Genomic DNA, 22135 nt, shown 5'->3' with positions numbered 1-22135 from the left:
ACCCCCCTGCCAAAGCCGGCTCCTTACAGCAGGGATGCTGCACGGGGAGCCCCGGGACCGGCAGCGCCCTCCCGGGGCCGGGGCCGCGGGTGCCCTCCGGGACGCGCCGCCTCTTCGGGGGCCGGGCCGGGCCGTGCCGAGCCGTGCCGGGGCGGAGCCGCGTCCCGGGGGCGCGCAGAGCCGCGGAGAGGCGAGGGGAGAGCCATGCGGGACTACGAGGAGGTGTCCGCCTTCCTGGGCGAGTGGGGCCGCTTCCAGCGCCTCGTCTTCTTCCTGCTCAGCGCCAGCATCGTCCCCAACGGCTTCAACGGGATGTCGGCCGTCTTCTTGGCCGGCACCCCCGCGCACCGGTGCGCCGTGCCCCGCGGCGCCAACCTGAGCGGCGAGTGGCTGAACGCCAGCATCCCGCTGGAGCTGCGCGGCGGCCGGGAGGAGCCGAGCCGCTGCCGCCGCTACCGCCTGGCCGCGCTCGCCAACTTCTCGGCGCTGGGGCTGCGGCCCGGCTCCGACGTGGAGCTGGGGGAGCTGGAGCAGGAGCCGTGCCTGGACGGCTGGGAGTACAGCCGAGACGTCTACCGCTCCACCATCGTCACCGAGGTGCGCCGCCGGGGGGGCCCGTGGGAGGCGGGTGGGGGCATCGCCAAGGGGCAGGGGGGCGAGGGGAAGGGTCCGGGAGGAGGGGAGGTGCTGCCGGGCTCGGGGGGACGGGGGGGGGGGAACCGTGCAGCCCGTCCGGGTTATCGCTGCCGAGCGTCCGGTGGAAACCCCAGCCTGGTTTGTTTGCAGAGGGCTTTCCCGTGGCGGGGAGGTGAGGGCTGAAAATAGACGGGTGGCAGCTGGCTGCGGCCCGCTCACCCTCCTGGCAGGTCCTCCCCCCGGTCGCTGGTTCCTAGCTCTGCTGCGGACGGGGACATGGACACCGGATGGGGACATGGACACCGGACGGGGACATGGACACCACCAGGCACCCCCGGCAGAGCCCTGCTGGGGCTGGGCAGCGCGGTGCCGGCTGCGGGTCCTCACCAGCCCCAGCACCCTGTGCCAGTGCTGCCAGCCCCAGCGCCGCCTTTGGTGGCCGCCAGGTCCACGTTGGGTGACTTGGTGGAGCTGGGTGCTGGGGGCTGCTGCTGCCGGCTCCTGCGTGAGCCTGGCCCTGAGGCTGTGGCCAAGCTGCCGGTTTTAAGTCCATACAACATCCACACAAGGCGTCGTGGGAGCATCAGCGGTGGCGGTCATGGAAGCGCTTGTTTGGGGTTTCGGTGCACCAGCAGGGACAGGCTGTCTGCACGTCTGGTGGCGAGCTGCGATAAAGGAGGAAAACACGATACCCTAAAGCTGCGGAGCCGCTCTCGCTCTTCGGCGTTGTGTGACAGGGTTAAAGGAATAACGGGCTCAACCCACGCCCGCGGTGCTGGGGTTTGGCAGCGGGCAGGCCCCGTGGGCCGGGCAGCGTGCCCCGGGACAGGCAGCGTCACCCGGGGTCGCTCCAAGTGGCCGGGGAGGGGACAGGAGATCCCACGCAGCTCGAGGTCACTGCAGCCATGAGAGGGCTCTCAGGGAAACCTCAGGCTTGCGTTGGGGTTCTGCGCAGCTCTGAGGATCCGGGTGCTGCCCCGATCGGGCTCAGTGGTGGAAGGATTAACCCCGCTGGTGCACCCGATGGATTGCGCTAGGGGTGCGCGGCGTGGGCAGGGAGCGGGTGCCTGCCCCTCGTCTGCAGCCGCGGTGACTCAGCAGGGACATCACCACCAGGAACCATCCTGCTGGCCGGGCACGGCTGTGGGGCTGTGCCAGGGGGGCGTGGGGGCACGGGCAGGGGTGGGCAGACGTGGGTTCAGCTGCACTGAGGCGTGCGGGAGAGGAAGGTGAGCGGGGAAAGGCTCAGAGAGGGCAGGACACGGGGCAGGGACGCCCCTTGCGTGCCCATCGATACGTGTAGCCCATGCGTGCGTCTCCCCTGCCAGCAGCTGTGCTCAGTCCCCATCCCTTGGGAAGCTCCCCTGGTCCTCGACATGGGCGAACCGTGGCGACGTCCCAGCTGCAGGACACGTGCTGCGGGCAGACACGTGCAGCAGAAAGCGATGCTCAGGGCAGTGACCCCCAGCCAGCCTGTGCTGGCAGTGGGGTTTGCCACGGGACCTGGAGCGCACCCGAGGGGAAATAACACGCTCGGATGGTGGAAACCAAGTGTCAGGTTCCCATCTGTAGGCCAGATGGAAGAGGATACTTGTTTTCTTTAAAATGGCACGAATGTTTGGGAAAGATACTGAATTCCGTTTTAAAACAAGGAAAGCGGGCAGTGATGAAACCATGAGAAGAAGCAGCTCGGTTAAACTTGTGATGATAATTTTTGTGCCCAACGTTTCTCTCTGCATAACAAAGACGAGCCTGGACATGCCATCAGGAAAGCTCGATGGAAAAAAACATCTTCAGCTGAGGAACTCAGCTGAGGGGCAAAACCTGATGGCTACGGGATTGGGCACTGGAGGTTGCATCTGATTCATGCAGCTGCATCAAATCCTGTTACTGCTGCTTGAAAGGAGCAGGCTGGGAGGTGCCAGCCCGGTGCTGGTGTTATCTGGGGATGTGCTGAATTCCCTGGAACAAAGGGTCCCAAGCTCAGTCATATGGTAGGTCTTAAAGTGGAGATGATGTCAGCAAAGTGCATGTGTCCAAAACACAGGAGAAAAAGGACATAACGAGGTCAGGGGGCTGAGGGTGTCGGTCAGGTTGTCCCACATAAAAATGATGTTTTTTTTTCTGACCAGGTGGCTGGTGTGGCCGCTGCACCAGGTCAGCGCTGCCGGCACTTGCAGGGAGGGCTCGAGCCAGCCGGGAGGGCTCTGACACAGAGCGGGGCTGCTCCTCCCTGGCCGTTCCCCCAGTTTCCGCCATCTGTGCTTTGAAATTAATTTAAGTGTTAACATACGTATTTTTGCTATGCTGTGGGTTTCCGCCGGGAACTTAACCTAATTCTGCTCTAATTCCAGAGAGCGGTGCTCAGATCTGGCTGTCACTAGAGGCTCAAGCGCAAGCAGCGGTTTTGCCCTCTGGAGCAGGGCACTTACACGCACGTAACGCCCCGGCGCTGGGCCGTCAGCTCCCTGAGAGGTGCTCTGGGCTGTCCTGCAGCACCACGGCGCTGCACAGTGCGTGCCCCTGCTGCAGGAGCCCTGCGAGTGTCCACGGCGGTGCTGCAGGCTGCTCCCCGCTCACCTGCGGGCGCTGCTCAGCCCCCTGCGCCCAGCCTGGGGCTGAATTCCCGGGGGAGGCAGGGGGCTGGGGATCAGCAGGGCTGAGCAGCTTCCCTGTACGAAGCTGGGTGGGAGGTGCTGCGATGCGAAGGCATCTGAAGGATTTGTCTCTTCCCCTGCGGCTTTTTCCCAGCAGCGATGAGCAGACCGACCGACCCGTCGGTTCGCAAAACTCGTCGACCCGCAGCATCCCCGCTGGCCACGCCGGCAGAGTTCACCCTTCTGGAAGCCGGGAGCTTGGGAACAAGGGTCCCGGGGATGCGATGGCCAAAAAGCGATCCAGCAGCATTCTCGAGCAGCTCTAATTCCTAGTGGTAAAAGGAACTCGCGTGGACGCTTACACGAACTTTGTTCTGCAGCGTGCTTAGCCCGAGATGTTAGAGAATTACTTATTTGCTGGTTAATGAATAATTCCTCCAGCAGAGAGTTTGGACGCCGTGGCTGCAGGTGGTTCAGCTCCTGTGTGCTGGGCACAAGCTGGGATGGGCACCGTCCTTGAGGAGGAGCTGAAATAAGTTAAATGTCCCTTTTTTTTTCCCAACAAGCCAGTGCTGCTTGCAGGGACTGCCGTGGTGCCGGGGCTGCAGAGGCATGAGCGGCGGGGGCAGGAAGGGTCGTGTTCGATGGAGGATTTGGTGAACTTCACCTAAGTTCATATAAGGGGCACCTTTCTGCTCAGCAGCTTCAGCCATACCTGGGGTCAAACGGATTTCACTGTGTTTGTGTGTTTTCTGGTCAAATACAGCGAGTTCCTATAGAAAGAAAGCCTAACCCACCAGCCGGCTGCTGCGCACCCTTACCACATCCCGCAAATTTTAAGGGCTCGACCCGGTATTGTTATTTTTTTTCTGTCTCTGTAGTATGCCATGGGAAAAGGTAGGCAGCTGGGAAACGCAGGGAGCAATGCAGTTTCGTGGGCGAATTATTAGTTAGCTGGTTTTAGGCTGTAGCCAAAGTGCCTTTTAGAAGTCGTTTTGGAAATGCCGACCCCACGCCTCGAGCCTGGCAGAGCAGAAGCAGGCACAGGCTGCTGCCCTGAGCAGGGCGTGCAGCGGTGCTGTAATTAAATAACAGCAAATGTTAATCACGGGGGCTTTGTTTCCAGCCTGTGGGGCTGCGTGTGTGTCAGGAAGCCTCCCCATTTCCCAAAGCAGCTCTTCGGTGTCCAAGCAGAGCGTGCGGACAGGATGGGTCGGAGTCGGAGACCGCCGGGGACAACGGCCCGACCTCCCCTGCTGGTTGGAGTGAGCGGGGGTCGGATTTTCATATCCTGAGTGATGTTCTGTACGGGCTGCGAGGTCTGCCACCTCGTTATTCACCGGCTTCCCCAAGGCTGTGCTGAGCGTACAAAGCGGTACGAGTCTGGAGATGGCAATCTGGGAACCTGCCGCCTTGTTCCCAGTCCTCTCAGTTTTTCTAGGAACATCCAGGGCTTGATTTGCACCTTCACCTTTTTTCTTTTTTTTTTTTTTTAATCTCCATTTCATTTGAAAAGTGAAACAGATCCCTGCGTATATTTCCCAAGTCCAGCATCCCTGGAAGCATCCGAGCCCCGCTGGCCCACGCCCTCCCTCCTATCTTATCAAATACAATTAAGATAAACAGAGATAACCGCCCAGGCCTGGCCCACACCTACCCACCTATTCCTCCCAGCAGGGACGAGACTGTTTCCTTTTGAAATAAATCAGATTTAAGCATCTGAGGTGCATTTCAGCCCCAGGCCGCAGGACTCCTGTGTTGCAGAGGATGCGCTGTGCGTTTTCAGGAGCGGGCACGGGCTGTGGGTTTGAAATGCCAGTTGTTTGGTTTCACTTTGGCAGGACAGGGAGTGCTGTCAGACGGTGTCGGGATCCCTCTCCAAAGCCCGTGTCGCTCCTTTTGGCCGGGTGCCTCTGTGCTGGGGGCAGCCTCAGCCCGCGTTCCCCCCCTGGTGCTGCTCAGCGCCCCGCTCAGCCCCTCCGCCCCCCAGGCAGAGGCTGCGTCCCGGTAAAGGCGACGTCCCCGCTCCCTGATAGCAAGGCTAATTATTAAAATGATGCTGTACTTTGATCTGAGCCTGATTAGCCTACCTTCGTGGTACAGTTATCTAAGCTGCGACCGACCTGTTTGAAGTGTGTCCAGCAGCACCCCCGGCGGGTGTGCCCTGACCGGGGGATCGCTCCCCGGGACGTGAGCAAGCCCTGGCAGATGCGTGCTCAGCTCTCCCTCGGGTGCACCGAGGCTCGTTGCGCTGATTTCATTTTTTTAAGTCTTGCGTGGGGCGCCGGGAGGTGCCGGGTGGAAGTTTCCACGCTGGCTCCTGTCCCAAGCCTCCGGTCCCGGCCGCGAGGACGAGCAGCGAGCACGGAGCCGCCCATGAGGATGCCAGGGGGAGGAGGGATTTAAAAGAAGTAAATCTCGGTGGGATGGAGAAAAGAGATTTCGCTCTGTGCATGCTCTTGCGTACTTTCTCTCAAACCCATAAGCCAGAGGAATGCAGCGGGTTTTGCACCAGGGAGGCCAGGCGAGCTGTCCCCAGGAGCACCCCATGGGGACCCAGCTCAGGGTGCGGGGAGCCCGGTGGGTGCAGGATGGGCGCACGCCAGCAGCAGGGACCTCACAGCCCCAGCCACTGGGAGGGACGGGGAGAGGATGGGGGGGAACTGGGCCACAATACGGGGAAATCGGCGCCCCTCTGGGCAGTGCCAGGCTGCTTCGGGGCAGATCTGAGCGCGGGCCCTTCTCTTGCAGTGGAACCTGGTGTGCGAGGATGACTGGAAAGTGCCGCTGACGACGTCCCTGTTCTTCGTGGGCGTCCTCATCGGCTCCTTCATCTCGGGGCAGCTCTCGGACAGGTAACGCCACCGCCGCCGGCTTCGCTCGGGAGCAGAGCAGGGCAAAACCTCAGGAACAGCCGCGGCTGGCGAGCGTGCTTTAGGGAAGGATAAGGGACTTTGAAGTCCAGTTCTCTGGCTTTTGATCAAAATCAGGTAATTGGCTGAATTTCTTTAAAAATCCCAACCTTCACCCTCAGCACACGTGGAACTGCTGCCATTTGGACGTGTCAGGAAGCCAGCGACTGGTCTCTGCACGTCTGCAGCCTTGCAGTTTGGTGAGCTGGTCTTCGCTTCAGTCCCAAGCTCGTTCCTTTGTCCGCCCTTTCTGGTAGCTATAAATGTCTGGTTCATCGTCACACATTAACTGGGAGTCTGTCGTTGGAGCTGTAAGGCAAAAGTTGGCCTTTGAGTGGGAGCTCCAACGTGTCTTGTTGGATGAGATGGTTCGCTGGAAATGAAATTAAGAACCTGTAAATGAATAGCAACGATCGGATGCCATCTAACTATGTAGATGTAAAACGCCAAAAAAATACAACAGGCATTTAACATTTATCTCAGCAGCAATCAAGTTTTGGCCTTACAGGTGTCCAGTGCCTAACACCCGTTCCTCCTGCGTGTCCCCATCCCTGCTGCAGCCCCCGTGGCCATCCCCGCCCTGTGCCGCTGCGGCTGGGGTGGGACATCTCGGGGGGGGGGGGGTCAAAACTCAACGTGAGACTTAATCCCAAAGCCATGAGTATTAAATTCCACGTGATCCAAATTTAATCTCCTGCCCCTGGTGCAAAAGTCAGGCAGCGTTACTGTTTGAGAGGAGAGAAGATTATCGCTAAATCCCTCTGGTGCCCCCTGGCAACATCTGATAAGATGTGCACGCCCGAGCAGCTGGCGAGCCAGCGGGCCCTGCTAGCATTTGCTGCTTTTTGGAAAAGTTTTGTCAATAACCATGTGTGTTCTGAGCCCAGGTGAGGTGAAACCAGCTGATAAAGGTAGATAACGTGTCCAAACTGCAGTGGCGTTATGCTCTGTAGATGCCAGCAGCCTAAGCGCCATCATTTCCTAACCTTGGGCTGCATGGCTTGCAATCTCAGAGTTTTTCTCACCTACATACTACTGTCTGGGCTCCTTAGCTCCTGTCTAGTGACAACCTGAAGTTTCTGCTCTTGATTTCTTTTATTGATTTATTTCCTAGGTCTTGGAAATTTAATTTTTTTAGGTCTTATGGAAATAATACATAAAAGTCATAAAAAATTTAACTTCAGCTAAGCAGTGTCACCTGAATTTGGATATTTATGCTCCCTTGCACTCTTTTGCATAGCCCTGCTCCATGAATGGATTAAATAATCGTCTCCTTTGTCCTTGGCGCCAGGTTTGGCAGGAAGAGCATCCTCTTCTCCACGATGGCCGTGCAGACGGGCTTCAGCTTCCTGCAGATCTTCTCCGCCAGCTGGGAGATGTTCACAGTGCTCTTCCTCATAGTGGGGATGGGGCAGATCTCTAACTACGTGGTGGCCTTCATACTGGGTATGGATATGCCTTTATTAGATTAAATGCTTGCTTAACGTACTGTTGTTTTTTTCCTCTGAACTTGCATTAGTTAATTAGAGATGGCACTAAATCCTCACTGGTAAAATTCCTAATTTAGGCCAGCATGTTTTGTGTTTTTTTTTTTTTCTCTTGGCTACTGTAAGGAATCTCTTCAAATAGTTATAGCTTGTGCTTTCTGCAGGTTTAGAGAAAAAGAGGAGTGCAAGAAACATCAACACAAACATTATTTCTGTGCTCTTCGGAGGAAAAGTTCGAGGGAGGCTGAGAGCTGTTATCAGCAGGAGCAGGGCTGAGCCAGCAGCACCGTTTTGGGTTCCTCCCTGGCCACCCCCTGTTTGCAGAGGGCTCTGGGCAGTTAGCCCTCGGGGCAAAGCAGTTTCCATGCACAGCATGCTGCCTCGTGTGTGAGCTTTTAACCCAGTGGTGTCAGAATTTGTAGCTCCTGATGTCACCTCTTCGGGTGACATCGGGCACGAGCTCACCCCGCGTTTCCCCAGGGACGCGGGGCGGCGGTTTTGGGGTGCTGCACTTGGCAGAGCTGGGGGGGCCCAGAGCACCCTGGCAGCACCCGCTGCTGGGAGGTGGGGCAGCTGCTCCCAGCGCAGTGCTGAGCACGTTTGGGTGCAGCCTGCTGGCACCTGGTGTGCCGTGGTGCTCCTTCTGCAACCCGGTGCTCGGCGGAGCCGTTCCCAGCTCTCAGGAGGTGCCTCGGGTGCTCAGTGTTTCTTCCCACTCCCCCGGAAGCCTGCGGGCTCTTACTAAGGACAGGATTAAGCTAAAGCAATTTAGGAGTTATCTCCCTAATTGCGGTTAGTCATCAGCTGTCTGTCCTCAGTAGAGGCACTGCTGCAGCACGGCGCTTCCCACCCTAAAACATGCAGCTGAGCGCCCTGCACGCCCCCGCTGCTCCTCCAGCCCAGCCAGGAGCTCCCAAAAATCAGCACACGACAAGGGTGCTGGGTGGGGGAATGCACCCACAGGAGGAAGAGTGGCTCCTATAGAAACCCCGTCCAGCGGGTAGGCTCCTGCTCCCAGGCTTGCTCCCTTTCCCTGGGCCCTGGAGGCGCTGCCCTTGTGCTGTCTGGCGTAGGTGGATGCTGTGACTCCAGCTCGGGGGAGCAGTGGCACCAGCACGGGTAAATCCCTGCTGTTCTGCAGCGCTGGCACTCCCCAGCACCAGCTGGGTTTGGGGTTTTTGTTTTTGCCAGTGACCGGTTTCCCACGGGTTTCTCCTTTCGGTTCCCATCCCAGCTCTCGACATCCGAACGGCTGGAAGCCGGCTGTTAGCGTGTCTTACCTCCCCGTGCACAGGCTCAGTCCCTGTTACACATTCTGCATTCAAAACAGCTTTTTCTGCCAGTTTTTCCTTAGTTGTAGGTCGTGGTTTTTTTCCATGTTCAAGTTCTGAGACTGTAAAACAACACACAGGTTTGTGAAGGCATGCTGCTGTCATCCCAGGATTGCTATTGCCAAGAGAATAAGGGAAGAGGAGAGACAGAAGAGAAATATAGCTGAAAGATATTATCTCGTATTGGCTTTGTAATGCCACAAATCCTACATCTTACCATACTGCTTAACAGGTATAAAACAATGCTTCAAGGAGCAGATGTCTCCCCAGATGCCCCTAAGCAAGAGCCATCAGTAGAGGATGACAGCACAGTTTATTTTTTAACACACCCTTCCTGTCCCTACGAGTCCTTGTTTTCGTTGTCTTGTGAATTTATTCAGTTACCCCAAGCTTCTGAAATGGAAACTCTTGTAGCTATTAAACAGGTTTTTGGTTTGGTTGGTTGGTTTTTAAGTCTTTGGTATTTTTTTCCTATTGCTCTGCAATATTAAGGGTTTTAACATGCTACAGAACTAAATCACGCCCCGCAGACTTCCTGAGACCCTCCTGTTAGCTCGGCGTAATTTGTTTGTTAATTGATTCTACTGTTGGAGCTGTGGCAATTCCAGTGCTCCAGATGGAGAGGAAATTTCTGTAGGCCTGGGTCTGGGAACTCAACGAGAAGTGAGGAGGACCTCTGGATGTGCATGCGATGTGTTAAGCAGAGACTTAACAAAGCGTTACCCCTGTTAAGCAGGGTATTGCACTGGAAATGAAGTGCTTGTGAAGGCTCACAACGTCTCCAATTTTTCTCAGTGGATGTTAGGTTGGCGCTGGGCTGTGCATGGCGCAGCTGGTGCCGCACGCTGTCATTTGGCGATGCCTGGTTGCTGGGGCAGGAGCGTTGTCAGACATTGGTATCTTCCCTTTTTATCCTGCAACCCCCGCGTGCCGCTCTGGTGTCACAGCCGGTTCCAGAAAATACACCCAGCACCAGAAAATACACCTCGCTGTGAACTGGTGCCCTGTCACCCCACTTCTGAGCGTTAAATCCCAAACTGGTGAAAGGGGGCAAAGCCTGTTTCTTATTCAAGCACATCAGGAAGGCTCCTGGCAGTCTGCCGGCCCCGGCCTGCCCCCACCTGTGCCGGACAGCGCGTTAATCACAGCAAGCAGAAGCTGCTCCTTGCCCTGGGAGCCCCCGACAGTCCCTGGCATTTTTATTTCCTGGGCAGGTCTGAACGCTGAAAATCTGGAGGAACTCCCCCCAGATTAATAGCTCTGTAATGATCATCACCTTTTGGACCATTACTCCTTGGCAGTGTCAATTAAAATGTTATATAAGACAAACTGCTCTTTTCTAACATTGTTTAGCTTTGTTTTGTAAATGCAGTAAAGTATTTAGTCGTGTTTGCAAAGAACGAGTTGAAATGCTAATCCAACCTCCCTTGTTTTAAACAGGCACAGAAATTCTTGGCAAATCAGTTCGTATTATATTCTCTACGTTAGGAGTTTGCATATTTTTTGCAATTGGCTACATGTTGCTGCCACTGTTTGCTTACTTCATCAGAGACTGGCGGATGCTGCTGCTGGCGCTCACCGTCCCGGGGCTGTTCTGCATCCCGCTCTGGTGGTGAGTGCAACGCGCCCGACGCTCTCCCCTTTGTGCCCGATTATCTCTGGGGCCCAGTGGTTCGTTTTTTTTTTTGCTTTGTGTTTCGTTTTTGTTTTGGCTGTGTTCGGCCCAGTTACCTGCCCGCTGATCCTCCCTGGTGCTCACCGTGTGCCTGGGGGCACTTTTCCCACCGGCTCTCCGGAGCAGCTTGGGAACTTTGTTCGTCCCCTAGCTCTGGATGCTGTTAACCACCTCGTAGCTGTGGTAGTGCTGGATGATTCCGTCTAACGTTTCTTCCCTGCTCTTTTCTTTAAGCCATGTTTAATGAGGATTCAGCTGCTGATGGGTACTATAAATCTGAGCAGAAAGCTGGCAGGTAACTGCACTAAATGTCGTCCGGCAGAGGTGTGCGCCCCCGGGCGTTGCTTTGGCTGCCAAAGCAAGAGTGCCCGCAGCCCTGCTGGCGTTGAAAGCCAAGAAGAGAGCTCACACTGAAACCCAGCAGAGGTGGGGACCTTGTGAGGGCCCCCTAGGTCCCTCATAACCGCTCAGCTCCTCTGAGCCGTCCCATGCTCTTGTCTCAGTGGCTGAGCCCATGGTTTCTTTCATCCCCACCACCATCTTCTCACCCACCTTCTGCTGTAGGTGCGCCCTCACTTGCCCGTGGGTGCTCTGCCCCAGAAGGCTGAAAAAACAGATTAGGAAAAGTTACCGCTGTTCTCAGCTTGACAGGTGCCCTGAAATTACTGCTGGCTAAAGGGAGTGAGGAAGCATTTGTTAAGGTCAAAGGATTTAGTTAAGGAAAGGTGAGATTTTCTGCCCCGTGGTCGGCGTTAATTCACTCAGCACCTTTGGAATTGATTAAAAAATGTCATCAGCTCTGCATGGGGACAGTGCCTCTGTCCTTCGCCTAGGAGAGCCTGCATCAGATTTGTGGCAGAATTGTGAGGTTTGTATATAGATTCCTGTGACACAGAACCTTTAAATATACCCTCTGTGCATTTAAAGCGTTTCCACTCTGTATGCAGTTTCCTAAGAATAATTTTGCTTAACAATGGTGAAGCTACCCCCATTTTTCTGTTTGTCCAGTTACATCAGTCTTTTCTGGTGGACATCAGTTATTCTTTAAAAAAGAAAAAAAATAAAAGAAGAAAAAAGGCAGCCCCCCGGGGGAGAGGCTCATGCATCTCCTTCAGCAGGAGGATAAGCACATCCCATGCACTTGAGCTCTTTCGCTGGTCCCAGTGGGACGCGTTCATGAATTACATTGCCTGCATGCTTCTGCGCTGACCACGTTCAACCACAAGTAATTTTGCGAGATGAGAGCGTAGTTCAAAAAAAACCGTACATGTGGTTTTAATAATGCCTTACTTTTGTGAAAACGTTGAGTCATTTATTCTGAAACTTATTGCAGGATCATTCCTGAATCCCCTCGGTGGCTGATGTCCCAGGGAAGATATAAAGAGGCAGAAGCCATTATCCGAAAGGCTGCAAAAATAAATGGCATTCCAGCCCCGGCTGTGATTTTCGACACCGCGGAGGTATGTTTCACGTGCCCTGTCACTTTACCTCGTCAGCAGCTTTCCCCTTTGGCCAGTTGACTTGTTGTGAAATGCCAGGGCAGCAATGGCTTCCAACAGCAGCTCTTAGGGGCTGGCGCTGGCCGTTGGCGTGAGGTAAGTGTTGGGTTAGCAAACTCAAGATGAGAAGCCAGAGGGCTTACTTATTTGTTTGCTTTTTACAGTAAAGCTCTGTTCCGCAGCAGTGGTTGGTTGTGGTTTTCAGGGCAAGGGTGACCCAGCTGGCTTCACCCTTCGGGCACGGAGGAGACCCGAGGAGGACGCGTTCGGCCCCGTCCCAGCGCGGTGTCAGCGGTTTGCACTTTAACAGGGGCTCTTCACGGGGGCTGCATGGGGGCACCGAGTCCAGGTCCACGTGTGCCGGAGCCCCACGGGATGCTCCAGTCGCACAAAGCACCAAATGCTACGAGTGCCCTTGAAACGTGTGACTAGAGAGAAGGCACCGGATCACGTGAAATTCTTCTGCAGGCAGATTTTTTTCTTGCATTTCATGTTTATTGGTTAAGAGGAGGAAGCCTAGCACCAAGCAGGCTCACGGCCGCAGCAGCACGGCTGGGTTTCGTGCTCGCCTCCCCCTCTGGCAGCTCGTCCTCCCCCAGAGCTCCTGCTGAAGAGGCACGGGCACGGCTCCTGCGCAGAGAAATCCGCAACGCCTCCAGCCTTGCGCCGAGGATGACCGTGGGTCTGTGTGTCAGATCCCACCTTTCTGCGTCTTATCAGCACCTGCGTTTTGTGTCTGCTGATACGGAAGAGAGCAAAGCACCGCGCACCCCCTTGTGATATCTGCAGGAGAGAAATGCTGCACCGTTGCTGGCGGTATCGATTTATCGAACGTCCTGCTCAAACTTTGGCTGGGCTGAAGATTTCTTTTCCAAGCATAGGTTACGCTGTAAATTCTAGCACACGTTCCAGCTATGGGAACTCTGGAAGCACTTTCCTTCACAGCCAGAGCTCAGTTGTCCTTCATTTTGGACCTGGCTCTTTCAGGCCCCGGCGGGTGGGTCTGCTGTCGATCACTCACGTGTTTTTGAGACCAAGCAGCAGGCAGCAAAAGTGGGCGATAACTTGCATTTATCTCACACCGTTTGCGAAGGTTGAATGGAAGAGAGCTGAGTGCAGTGCACGGAAAAATGCCTTCAGTCACGAGGTTACTCCTGGAAGGACTGCGTTAGATCCTTAAGGAAGTGTTCGAGCATCTTTCTTGCCAGTAATACTCCTTGTTAAGTAGTCAGCATGGTGCAGAGGTCCCAGTGCTACCCGTTTAACACAGCCTGGAAGGTGCCGTGGAGTACAGCTGGGTGCAGAGACGAGCTCTACCTAAGGACCGCACCCCGCTGCGGAGCTTGGGCTGCCTGGTGGGGCCCTGGGATAGCCGTAACCTCGTAACTGCCCAGACGTGTGGGTGTGCAAAGGTTGTTGTGCTCTGAGGTGTGGGAATTTTTTTGGTTTTGTCTTCCTTTTTCCTTCAGATGCAGGATTCGAAGCCTCAGCAGCAGCAGAAGGCTATCCTTCTGGACCTATTTCGAACCCGAAACATTGCAACTATTACTATTATGTCATTACTTTTGTGGTAAGGAAATGTGTATTCCTAAAGTACCCAGGCAATAGAACGATTTCTGATTTGAGGGCACGTGGCACAGGTTTAGATAAGTTTCAGCCTCGGAGCCTACCCACACGTGGTCCTTGGCTGGTTCGTGCCCCTGAGCGGCCCTTGCACCCGCACTGCATTAATGTGTACGAGTGTGGGGATGGTAGCCTCAACTCAGATGGGAAATAATTAAGAAAATATATATAGCAACTTGTGTTGTTTTTTTTTTGTTGTTGGCTTTTTAAGAAGCTCCCATCTCTATAATCTCTATTTGAAGGGAAATGTCTCGAAGCAGAGACAGAACCAGACCCATGGCCAGCGTTTTCGTTGCGTTTCTGTGCAGTGCCTGTCTCACTGGGATCCTGGTCCCTGCCTGGGCAACCACAAGGAATGACGACCAAATAGTGCCGTGTAGACAAACTGCGGCCCTTTTCTGTACATATTTCCCCCAGCAGAAAGGAACTGGCTAGCACGCTTGGCGTGCCGTAGTAAGGCACTCTTGAGATTTGAATCCTGAAGGTCCAGCTCTGTTGAGAAGAGTCCAGTAAGACGTAACCAAACTGCCGAGGGTGGGAGAGCCTGTCCCTGGAGTTTGCTGCGAGTAGGACCGTAGCTGGCGTGGGAAGCTTTCCAGACTTGTTTCAAGGTGCCGTTAATGAGCCCGTTGCAGTGAAAAAGCCTTTGTGACTGACTTCCACAAAGCCTAGCGCTTGGTTCAGTATATGGAGGAAGGACAGAAATCAGAGGGCTCTGCACGCTGCTGTGGATATGAGCGCTGCAAGGGATGCCAGAATTAGAAAGTTGGGGTTGCCACTGAGGTTTTTAAGCCACGATGTCGGTGGCAATGTTTTGCAGCATCCCAGTTTTGTAACAACCTCTGAGGCAGCACCGGAGGTGTTCAGAGAATGGTGTTTCTGGAATAATTTGTTCTTATTGCTTTTCTCAGGTTTTTCACATCCGTTGGTTACTTTGGCCTCTCCCTTAACACTCCAAACCTGCATGGCAATGTCTACATCAACTGCTTCCTCCTGGCGGTTGTTGAAGTCCCATCCTACGTGATCGCCTGGCTTCTCCTCCGCTTCCTGCCTCGGCGCTACTCAATAGCTGGCACCTTGTTTTTAGGGGGTGGCGTCGTCCTCTTCATCCAGCTTGTTCCTACAGGTACAAGATCTGATACGTCACTTAATTAAATACAGTGTTATGGTATTTGATGCTACTGTCTAACGGGTCTGTGGAATTCCTGGAAGCTGTGATCAAATTTGGAATCTGAGGTCAAATTTATGCTGATCACTCGTGGCTGTGATTTAGTTTTATTTTTTTATATATATACGCATATGCTGAGTCACACATGGCTCTCGCTTATTGTGTCAGATTACTGAGCTTTTTATAGTCCAGGGGAACCAGCTTGTAAAGTGAGAGCCAAAAGTGCACTGTGATTTATCTGGTTATGTGTAAAGGCCAAAAACACCCTGCAAGCCTCCCAGAACTCACTGTGTGCAAATCTTCATAGAATTTTGCAAAACCGGGATGGATTTAAGCTTGTGCTTCCTTACTGTATAATCCAGAATTTTGTTCCATTTCAAGAACATCCTTTCGCTGATTGAAATATAAAACCTGAAAAGTGAAAAACCTGCTTGTGCCTTCTACAGTGTGCTCAGCAGGAAGTCCACAGCCAAGCGATCTGGGGATGGGGCTAATATGCTGTAGAATTCAAAACAAATGAAAGGAAAACAACATAACTTCTAAATGAAAAAAAAAAAACACCGATAGAGGCTTTGAAAGGTAAAAGAAATACAAGTAATAAGCAAAGGGTCTCGTTTATTTATCTTGATTTAATTTTTTCTCCTCCAGATTACAGTGCCCTGTCTGTTGGCCTGGTGATGCTCGGAAAATTTGGCATCACATCTGCGTTTTCAATGCTTTATGTCTACAATGTGGAGCTCTACCCGACATTGGTCAGAAACATGGCAGTCGGAGCTACATCCACGGCTTCCAGGCTGGGCAGCATCATTGCTCCTTACTTCGTTTACCTGGGTGAGACATCTTGCATTTCTTGCCTTGAGCTACGTAACTGCCCAGAAGAGTTATTATCTGAGCTTCTGAGGCGCAGGTTCAGCTGCTAGCCCCTTCATTTGCTGTCTTTGAAGTCCCTTCTCTCCCTTTGGGTTTCACGTTGTACACTATAGAAGTGAAGCAGAGCTCTTTGAGTTTCACAAAAGAAAAAGACACTGTTCATGTCTTGTAAGCAGGTCTGTAAGCAGAAGTATTAATTACCTCTAGGCTTTTTTTTTTTGGTTTTGGACACTCATTACCATCTGAGTGCTGCACAAATATGGAATGACTGTGATGCTCCTTAGGGTCTTCAGTCTCTGTTGCAGCTTAGGTAGCAGTAATGGATAGGTGTAGACAGGATGAAGTTTTTATTGTTTCTGTTTTCTCTCAGGTTTCCATAGGCTCGGTCTTTAAAAAATCTTGTTCCAGTCATCAGAACAGTTTCTGAAACTTTAGGCGGTTTTAGAATAAACTTGGGAGTTGCTGATATCTGCTATGGCTAACTTCGGGCTTGCAGTTCATCCAGTTTATGACCACAGAAGGAGATGAAATGACAAACTCTGGCTATATGTGTGAAATACCCAGGGGTCTTCATTTTACTCCTAATTTACTCCACACGTTATAAAGCATGCTGCTGTATCCCAACTAAAAAATAAAACTGTCAAGTTCAGTTTGGTACTTTCTCTACCTTAAATACTTTAATTCCTAGCTAATCCCTTCACTGAGAGACCTTTTAATTTTTGTGCTATTGTGATTTGAAAGTCCCACGTCCTGCCTGAGCACTTGTGCACTGGCTGCAGGCTGCTGGTAGGGGCCGCTGCTTTCTCGTCCAGAACCAGAAACTGAGCAGAGCAAGGTCAGAGCCTCTTGTGTCGCTGCAGGCTGATGTCTTCTCCACTTCCAAAAAGGAGGGTACCTAAGGATCACGCACACATTTAATGGTTCAGCTGCCATTAGTCAGTTCCCTCCCTTTGCAGGGAACTAGCAGGATGCTCAGTCCCGGACAGCTAATGAGTGCTTGGTTACTTCTGAGCACTTTCGTCTCTCACATTGAATTATTTCACTGAGGATTTGGTTCCAGATGGCAACCCAGTACTGAGGACTTGCTTCTTTCAGCAGTGATCCCCGCAGAGCTGTTACCTTGAAAAGATGTTGGCTATCCCAGTTGAAAATGTACAAAAAGCTATCGGCTGCCAGAAAAACGTGGGTGTAGCATGGGACAGTGATAGGTGGTGATCGTCCTAGAGCATACATTATAGTTCTAATCGAAAAGTCTCCGTCTTTGCTGGCAGATACTAGATGTAACCCAGTTTGGATTCACCTTTGATATTTTATAAAGGTTTCAGCTATTTGTTCCAAATTAATTCTGCATTGCAGCGATGTCTGGAATATAAACTAATGTTGTTACGTCCTGTGTTCTGCCAGGTGCCTACGACAGAGTCCTACCGTATATCCTCATGGGAAGCCTGACTGTGCTGATAGGGATCCTTACCCTGTTCCTCCCAGAGAGCTATGGAAATTCTCTGCCTGAGAGCTTTGAACAAATGCTGAAGGTGAAATGGTAAGTCAGCTTTCATTTATCCCATACTTCACAGGAATTGAGGACTTCTTTGTACCTAGTCCCTTTTCACAATGAGCAAACATTTCATCAGATCCATTGCAAAACATCAAAGCTTTCAAAGCGCCCTTTAGATTTGTTGTTAATTTTACGGACTTTGACATTGTACAGTTTCCCCAGAATCTCTGAACCTGAGGGTTGATGTGCTTGAAAGCGGACACGTGCAAACCAAGGCTGACCTTCACATCGCTTTGGGGCTGTTGCTTCATGCCTCCCAATGCTTTCCATCCTTTTACATCAAGCGTTTTTTGTTGTATTGTTTTTTCCCTTTCAGGAGTAAGTAACTTAGCAACATGGATATAAGGCCCTCTCCTTAACTCTGCATTTAAATTAGCCATTTAGTAGGACAATTTAAGTTACAAAACACTTTTCTCTTTCAGTATAAATTTGTTAGGTGCTACTCTAAATTAAGCACAGGCTTTTGATATTCTAGCCTCTTTTCCTTGGGAGGTGAGAGACACCAGGACAGCTCTTTCTCCTGGTTGTTTGTTTGGCTGGTATAGCTGTAAACAGCAACAGTCCTCCTGCCCCACCAGATTCTATTTAGGGTGCTCTGAGCAAATATGCCCCCTGAAATCTGTGTCGTACATTATAGTGCAAGTGCAGTGGAGAGAGATGGTGTTTTCTAGCTGCTCTTGTGGGCTGGAAAACTCACGTAGAGAGAAACTGAATTAGCTGAAATGCAAATGCATAAATACTGTGTGCCTTAGTGAGAATGTGTATTGTGAATGGAATTTGCCCTTAACTAAAAAAAAAAAAAAAAAACAAAAAAAAAAAAAAACCAAATAACTTGGAATTGCCTGTATCTAACCCAGGGTCAGTAGCGGAGCTGTCATTATGCTTTCAGAATAAGAAGAATTCTCAGGCCAGGTTCCTTGATACGGGCACGCTTCTATTTATGACAATTAGGTACTTCTCATATATCTGACCCATAGCTTTTTAGCTCTGCAGTTGATGAATTGTAGCTGGAAATCCTGGAGTCCAACCACATTCCCTTTGGAGACGTCCTGCATAAACAGAATGAAGTAACTGAATTACAGTCACTGAATTAAATTCAAGTTCTAAATGTTGTCTGCTGCATTGCTTCTTCCATGCAGAAGGGCATACTTCAGAGAGGAAACATTGTTTTTTTCCGATGTTTATATAAGTACCATAACCTGGTTATTTTAGCAGTGCTGATTAGGAGGGGTAAGCGTCTGTAAAATATTCTCTAGCTTCTCAGTCTCGTACTTGCTTTCAGTTTCAGAAATGGGCAACAAGCCACTGGAGCTAGGAATTCCAAGAAGAGTCCTAAAATTCTGGTAACACCGATGTGAAGACGGATGCATGCTCTCAGTGGGGCTGAAAGAAGAACAGGATCCTCAAAATGCATTTCCTGTCAGAGGGAAACAAAACCCGACAGTCAGTGCTGCCACACCATAGTTATTATCCCCTGTGCTGCTGTAGCTAAATACCTAGTTTACTGATCAGACGCTGTCTGCTCACGTAGGACTCTTAGTTTGTGATTGTGTCCTGATTCCTGGCAGGAAGACAGCTATGACTCTACTCGGTCATGTACTCAATGAAAGCTGCTAAAAGAAAAAAGAAGGTAGCAAATGTAATGCTGGTGGTTTTTCTTGCTGTGTGCATTGACTGGATGAAGGGGAGCTGGGTGTCTGTCACCGAACATCTCAGCACACGTATCTAAAGGAAAGATCCCAGCCTCATTTGAAACCTGTAACCAAAGCCTGATAGTCTAGGTGGAATCTGAGTTTAGCTGTAGCAAAGCACACGTAGATGTCACTGAAATAACATTTTTGTTTAAAAAGCATAATATAAATAACATTATTGTTTAACAAACAGTAACATTTTTTAAACGAGACAGAGTAGCTCTTGATGTGTGTTTCCCAGGACCTGGAATCCACTTTTGATCCACTCATCCCTGTAAAAGCTGATGTTTTTTCATAAAGCCTAAGCCTGCTGAAATCACTGGGCTTCATGAATGTTCCGTGTAAGGACTCTAGCTTGCTGACCCACTTCTGATGGGCCGTGCCCACTTTCCAATGAAACAAAGACTTTAGCAAGTAAGTGATCCTATTCAAATATGCACTGCGGTTTTAGCTTTGGGAGTTTTCATGGTATGTTGACACAAGCAGCTTTCTGAATCTTTTTGTCTTTTTTTCAAAGCATTTCATTTCTCTTTTGAATATGCACTACACTGTGCTTTACCTTCAGAGAAAGCTCATCTCAGTTTTTAAAGCCTCTGCAAAAACCTTTGTACCATTTACAAATTTAAAGGGGATTTGATACTTGCAAAAATCCGACGTTCTGCACAGGAGTTGTTTACCTGCAGCTATTGAGAACTCAAAAGAGCCGATTTGGGACCACAGATTTTTTTTCAAAACTAAGAATGCCAACAAAGCCAGTATCTTATTTTTCAAATCCTACATGTTATATGTGCATTTTTTTTTAAAGTTCAGCAAAGCTAGGTGAGATGAAAAGTCACACGTAGTAGAGCTTAGATTTGTGCTACTACTGTTTCATGAACACTACATAGTTTGAAAAAAATCTTATTTATTGGTTGTGCATGGACTTGTTGGCCACATAAAGTCTATCAGCCTAGCCAGACTACCTAGAACAGGTAGACTGATTTTTATCATTTATAAATAACTATCAGCCATGATTCACATTCTGTAAGGGCCAAGAAAAGTACCATCTCATCTCTTATTGTGAAAATTCATGGCAATTTGTCTTGTGCTGGCATTTGGCGCAGAAGTGAGGACCTCCCTGTAAGTTCAAGCACATATATAAAGCTTTATAACATTTAAATGCAAGGAACTTGTGCAATCATTTCAGGCTGCTCTTTGGGATGTGGAAATTCTACTTCCTTTAATACTAATTTTCTGTAGTCGTGCTTTTGCCACAAATGTAACGTGGCGTAAGGCTGATGACCTCAGATGTTCTCATCCCTTCTCAAACTGGAATTTCTCTAATGACAACAGTATTTAATCTTGTCTTTACTTATTACAAAGTTAATCTCTAGAATAGCTGTTTAGACATAACTAGATTTTTGAACAAAACCTTTATATCAGCGTATGACAGCTTTGAGGACTTAGTTAAATATAGGTGGCTGTATTTTTATGAAGATTTTTATATTAAGTTCATACTTATTTTATGTGATTGTAGGCTTAGGTATTTCTAAAGGTAAATATTTTTATATTCTTAAACTTTGTAGTATCTTAAAACCTAATTTTCATTTTTTAAATAAGAAAAAGGATTGTGATTTTTTAAAATACCTTGTTTTAATCAGTTTTATTTTTCCTGCTTATGCCATTCATCCAAAGCTAGTGTCACAGTTTAATATTGGCAGATTTAAAAAATAAAAAAATCCTATGTGAGTGGAATGCACCTCTACAAGAATGTGTTGTTGTTATAAGGACTTACTGTGTCGGATCACAGTCAAAAGGAGAAAAGGAGATTGCTTCAGCTGATGTAGTTACTAAATTTTTAATTGTACAGCTCAAGAAAACAGCATCGGTTTAATAGCTGTTGGTAGGAAATAAACGTGTTGCTGGTGAGCAATTTAAGACTTTCACTGCAATCTTTTCTGCGAGTTTTCTGTGTCAGACACGCAGTGGGGCTCACGATGGGACCTGCATGCTCACGTGCAGTTGGGAGATGTATGTACGGCTCTGACCCGGAGACGGGAGGGAAGCACAACTGGATCTCTCCCATTGATTGCACTGTGCTCAGCTCTCTCCTCTGTCGCATTTACCTGGTTCTGTCTGTGTAACCTCTTATCTTCAGTAAGATCTGACGCAGGCTTATTGGATCTCTTAAAACATGTATACAAATGTAGTTGTTGTTGCTTGGTAACTGCTGTCTTTATTGTAATAAAAATGTGCACTGGCATTGTGTAGCCTACTTTCTCTGTGGTTTGTCATTGAGGAATAATGTCTCCTAAATGTAACACTTCGTGCAAAGCTGTTTAAAGAAGTAATTTAAAATGTATTTAGCATGAATAAGGTATGAAAATAAAGCCCTAAAATAAGCTCTTCCCCAGAAGACAGCTGTTAGTACAGTTTCTCTGGCTTTAAGATGGCTCAACCCTGGCTTCCTGCAAAGCCACAGAAGCAGAATGCTTTCAGGCTGTGTTGACAGGTCAGTACAGCAATCCACTATAGACGTTTGTAGGAGCAAGTACAAACCCCTTAATTAAATCCTCAAAGATGATTTTGAGGTTTAGCTTCTGTTTAGTCCCTTTCATTTGCCACATTTTCCCACACTTGAGATTTTTCACGACTGTGATTCCAAAATGGAAAGAAAGCTCTTTTTCAATACACGCACTCAAGAATGCTGTATGTGGTATACATTTGGCTTTTATCAATTGGAGGTGTCAACCTCCAACTGAGAAAATGTCAACCAAAAAAAAATGCCAGTTAGAAGTGTGAATCGTGTGGCTTCCTAACAGAACTCTATAGCAGACAGAATCTTCCTGTCATCCTGACAATGCCAATAGGTAATGAGCTATGATTTTTTGGCCTGGGAATAGATATTACTTATTAACTTTTTTTTTTTTCCTTTGATTGTACAAAGAACAAAACAATCAGTGAAGGCTCGCATGTGGGGAAGGACCCAAAGCAAGGCCTTAGCAAGGAAACATGGGGCTGGTTCTGTTTGGTACGTGCCACCGAGATGGGCCTGGGCCAGGCTCCTCGTGGAGACCTGTAAAAGCTCCTTTCCAGCTCCCCGCAAGGAACC

General features: G+C 50.3%; 1 protein-coding gene across 1 annotated transcript; it reads left to right on the top strand.

Annotated features, from left to right (window-relative positions):
• The first annotated feature begins 3 nt into the window (after window positions 1–3).
• Window positions 4–21286, top strand: SLC22A4 (solute carrier family 22 member 4). Its single transcript, XM_080555444.1, has 10 exons — window positions 4–597; window positions 5985–6088; window positions 7437–7591; window positions 10404–10575; window positions 11972–12098; window positions 13607–13707; window positions 14672–14886; window positions 15577–15759; window positions 17203–17338; window positions 18636–21286. The coding sequence occupies exons 1-10, from the start codon at window positions 205–207 to the stop codon at window positions 18709–18711; spliced, it is 1662 nt and encodes a 553-aa protein (XP_080411570.1). The 5' UTR covers window positions 4–204; the 3' UTR covers window positions 18712–21286.
• The last annotated feature ends 849 nt before the right edge of the window (window positions 21287–22135 follow it).

This window comes from Anser brachyrhynchus, assembly GCF_964034855.1.
Source record: "Anser brachyrhynchus genome assembly, chromosome: 14".
Lineage (NCBI taxonomy): Eukaryota > Metazoa > Chordata > Aves > Anseriformes > Anatidae > Anser > Anser brachyrhynchus.
This window is presented reverse-complemented; position numbering and strand designations above follow the sequence as displayed.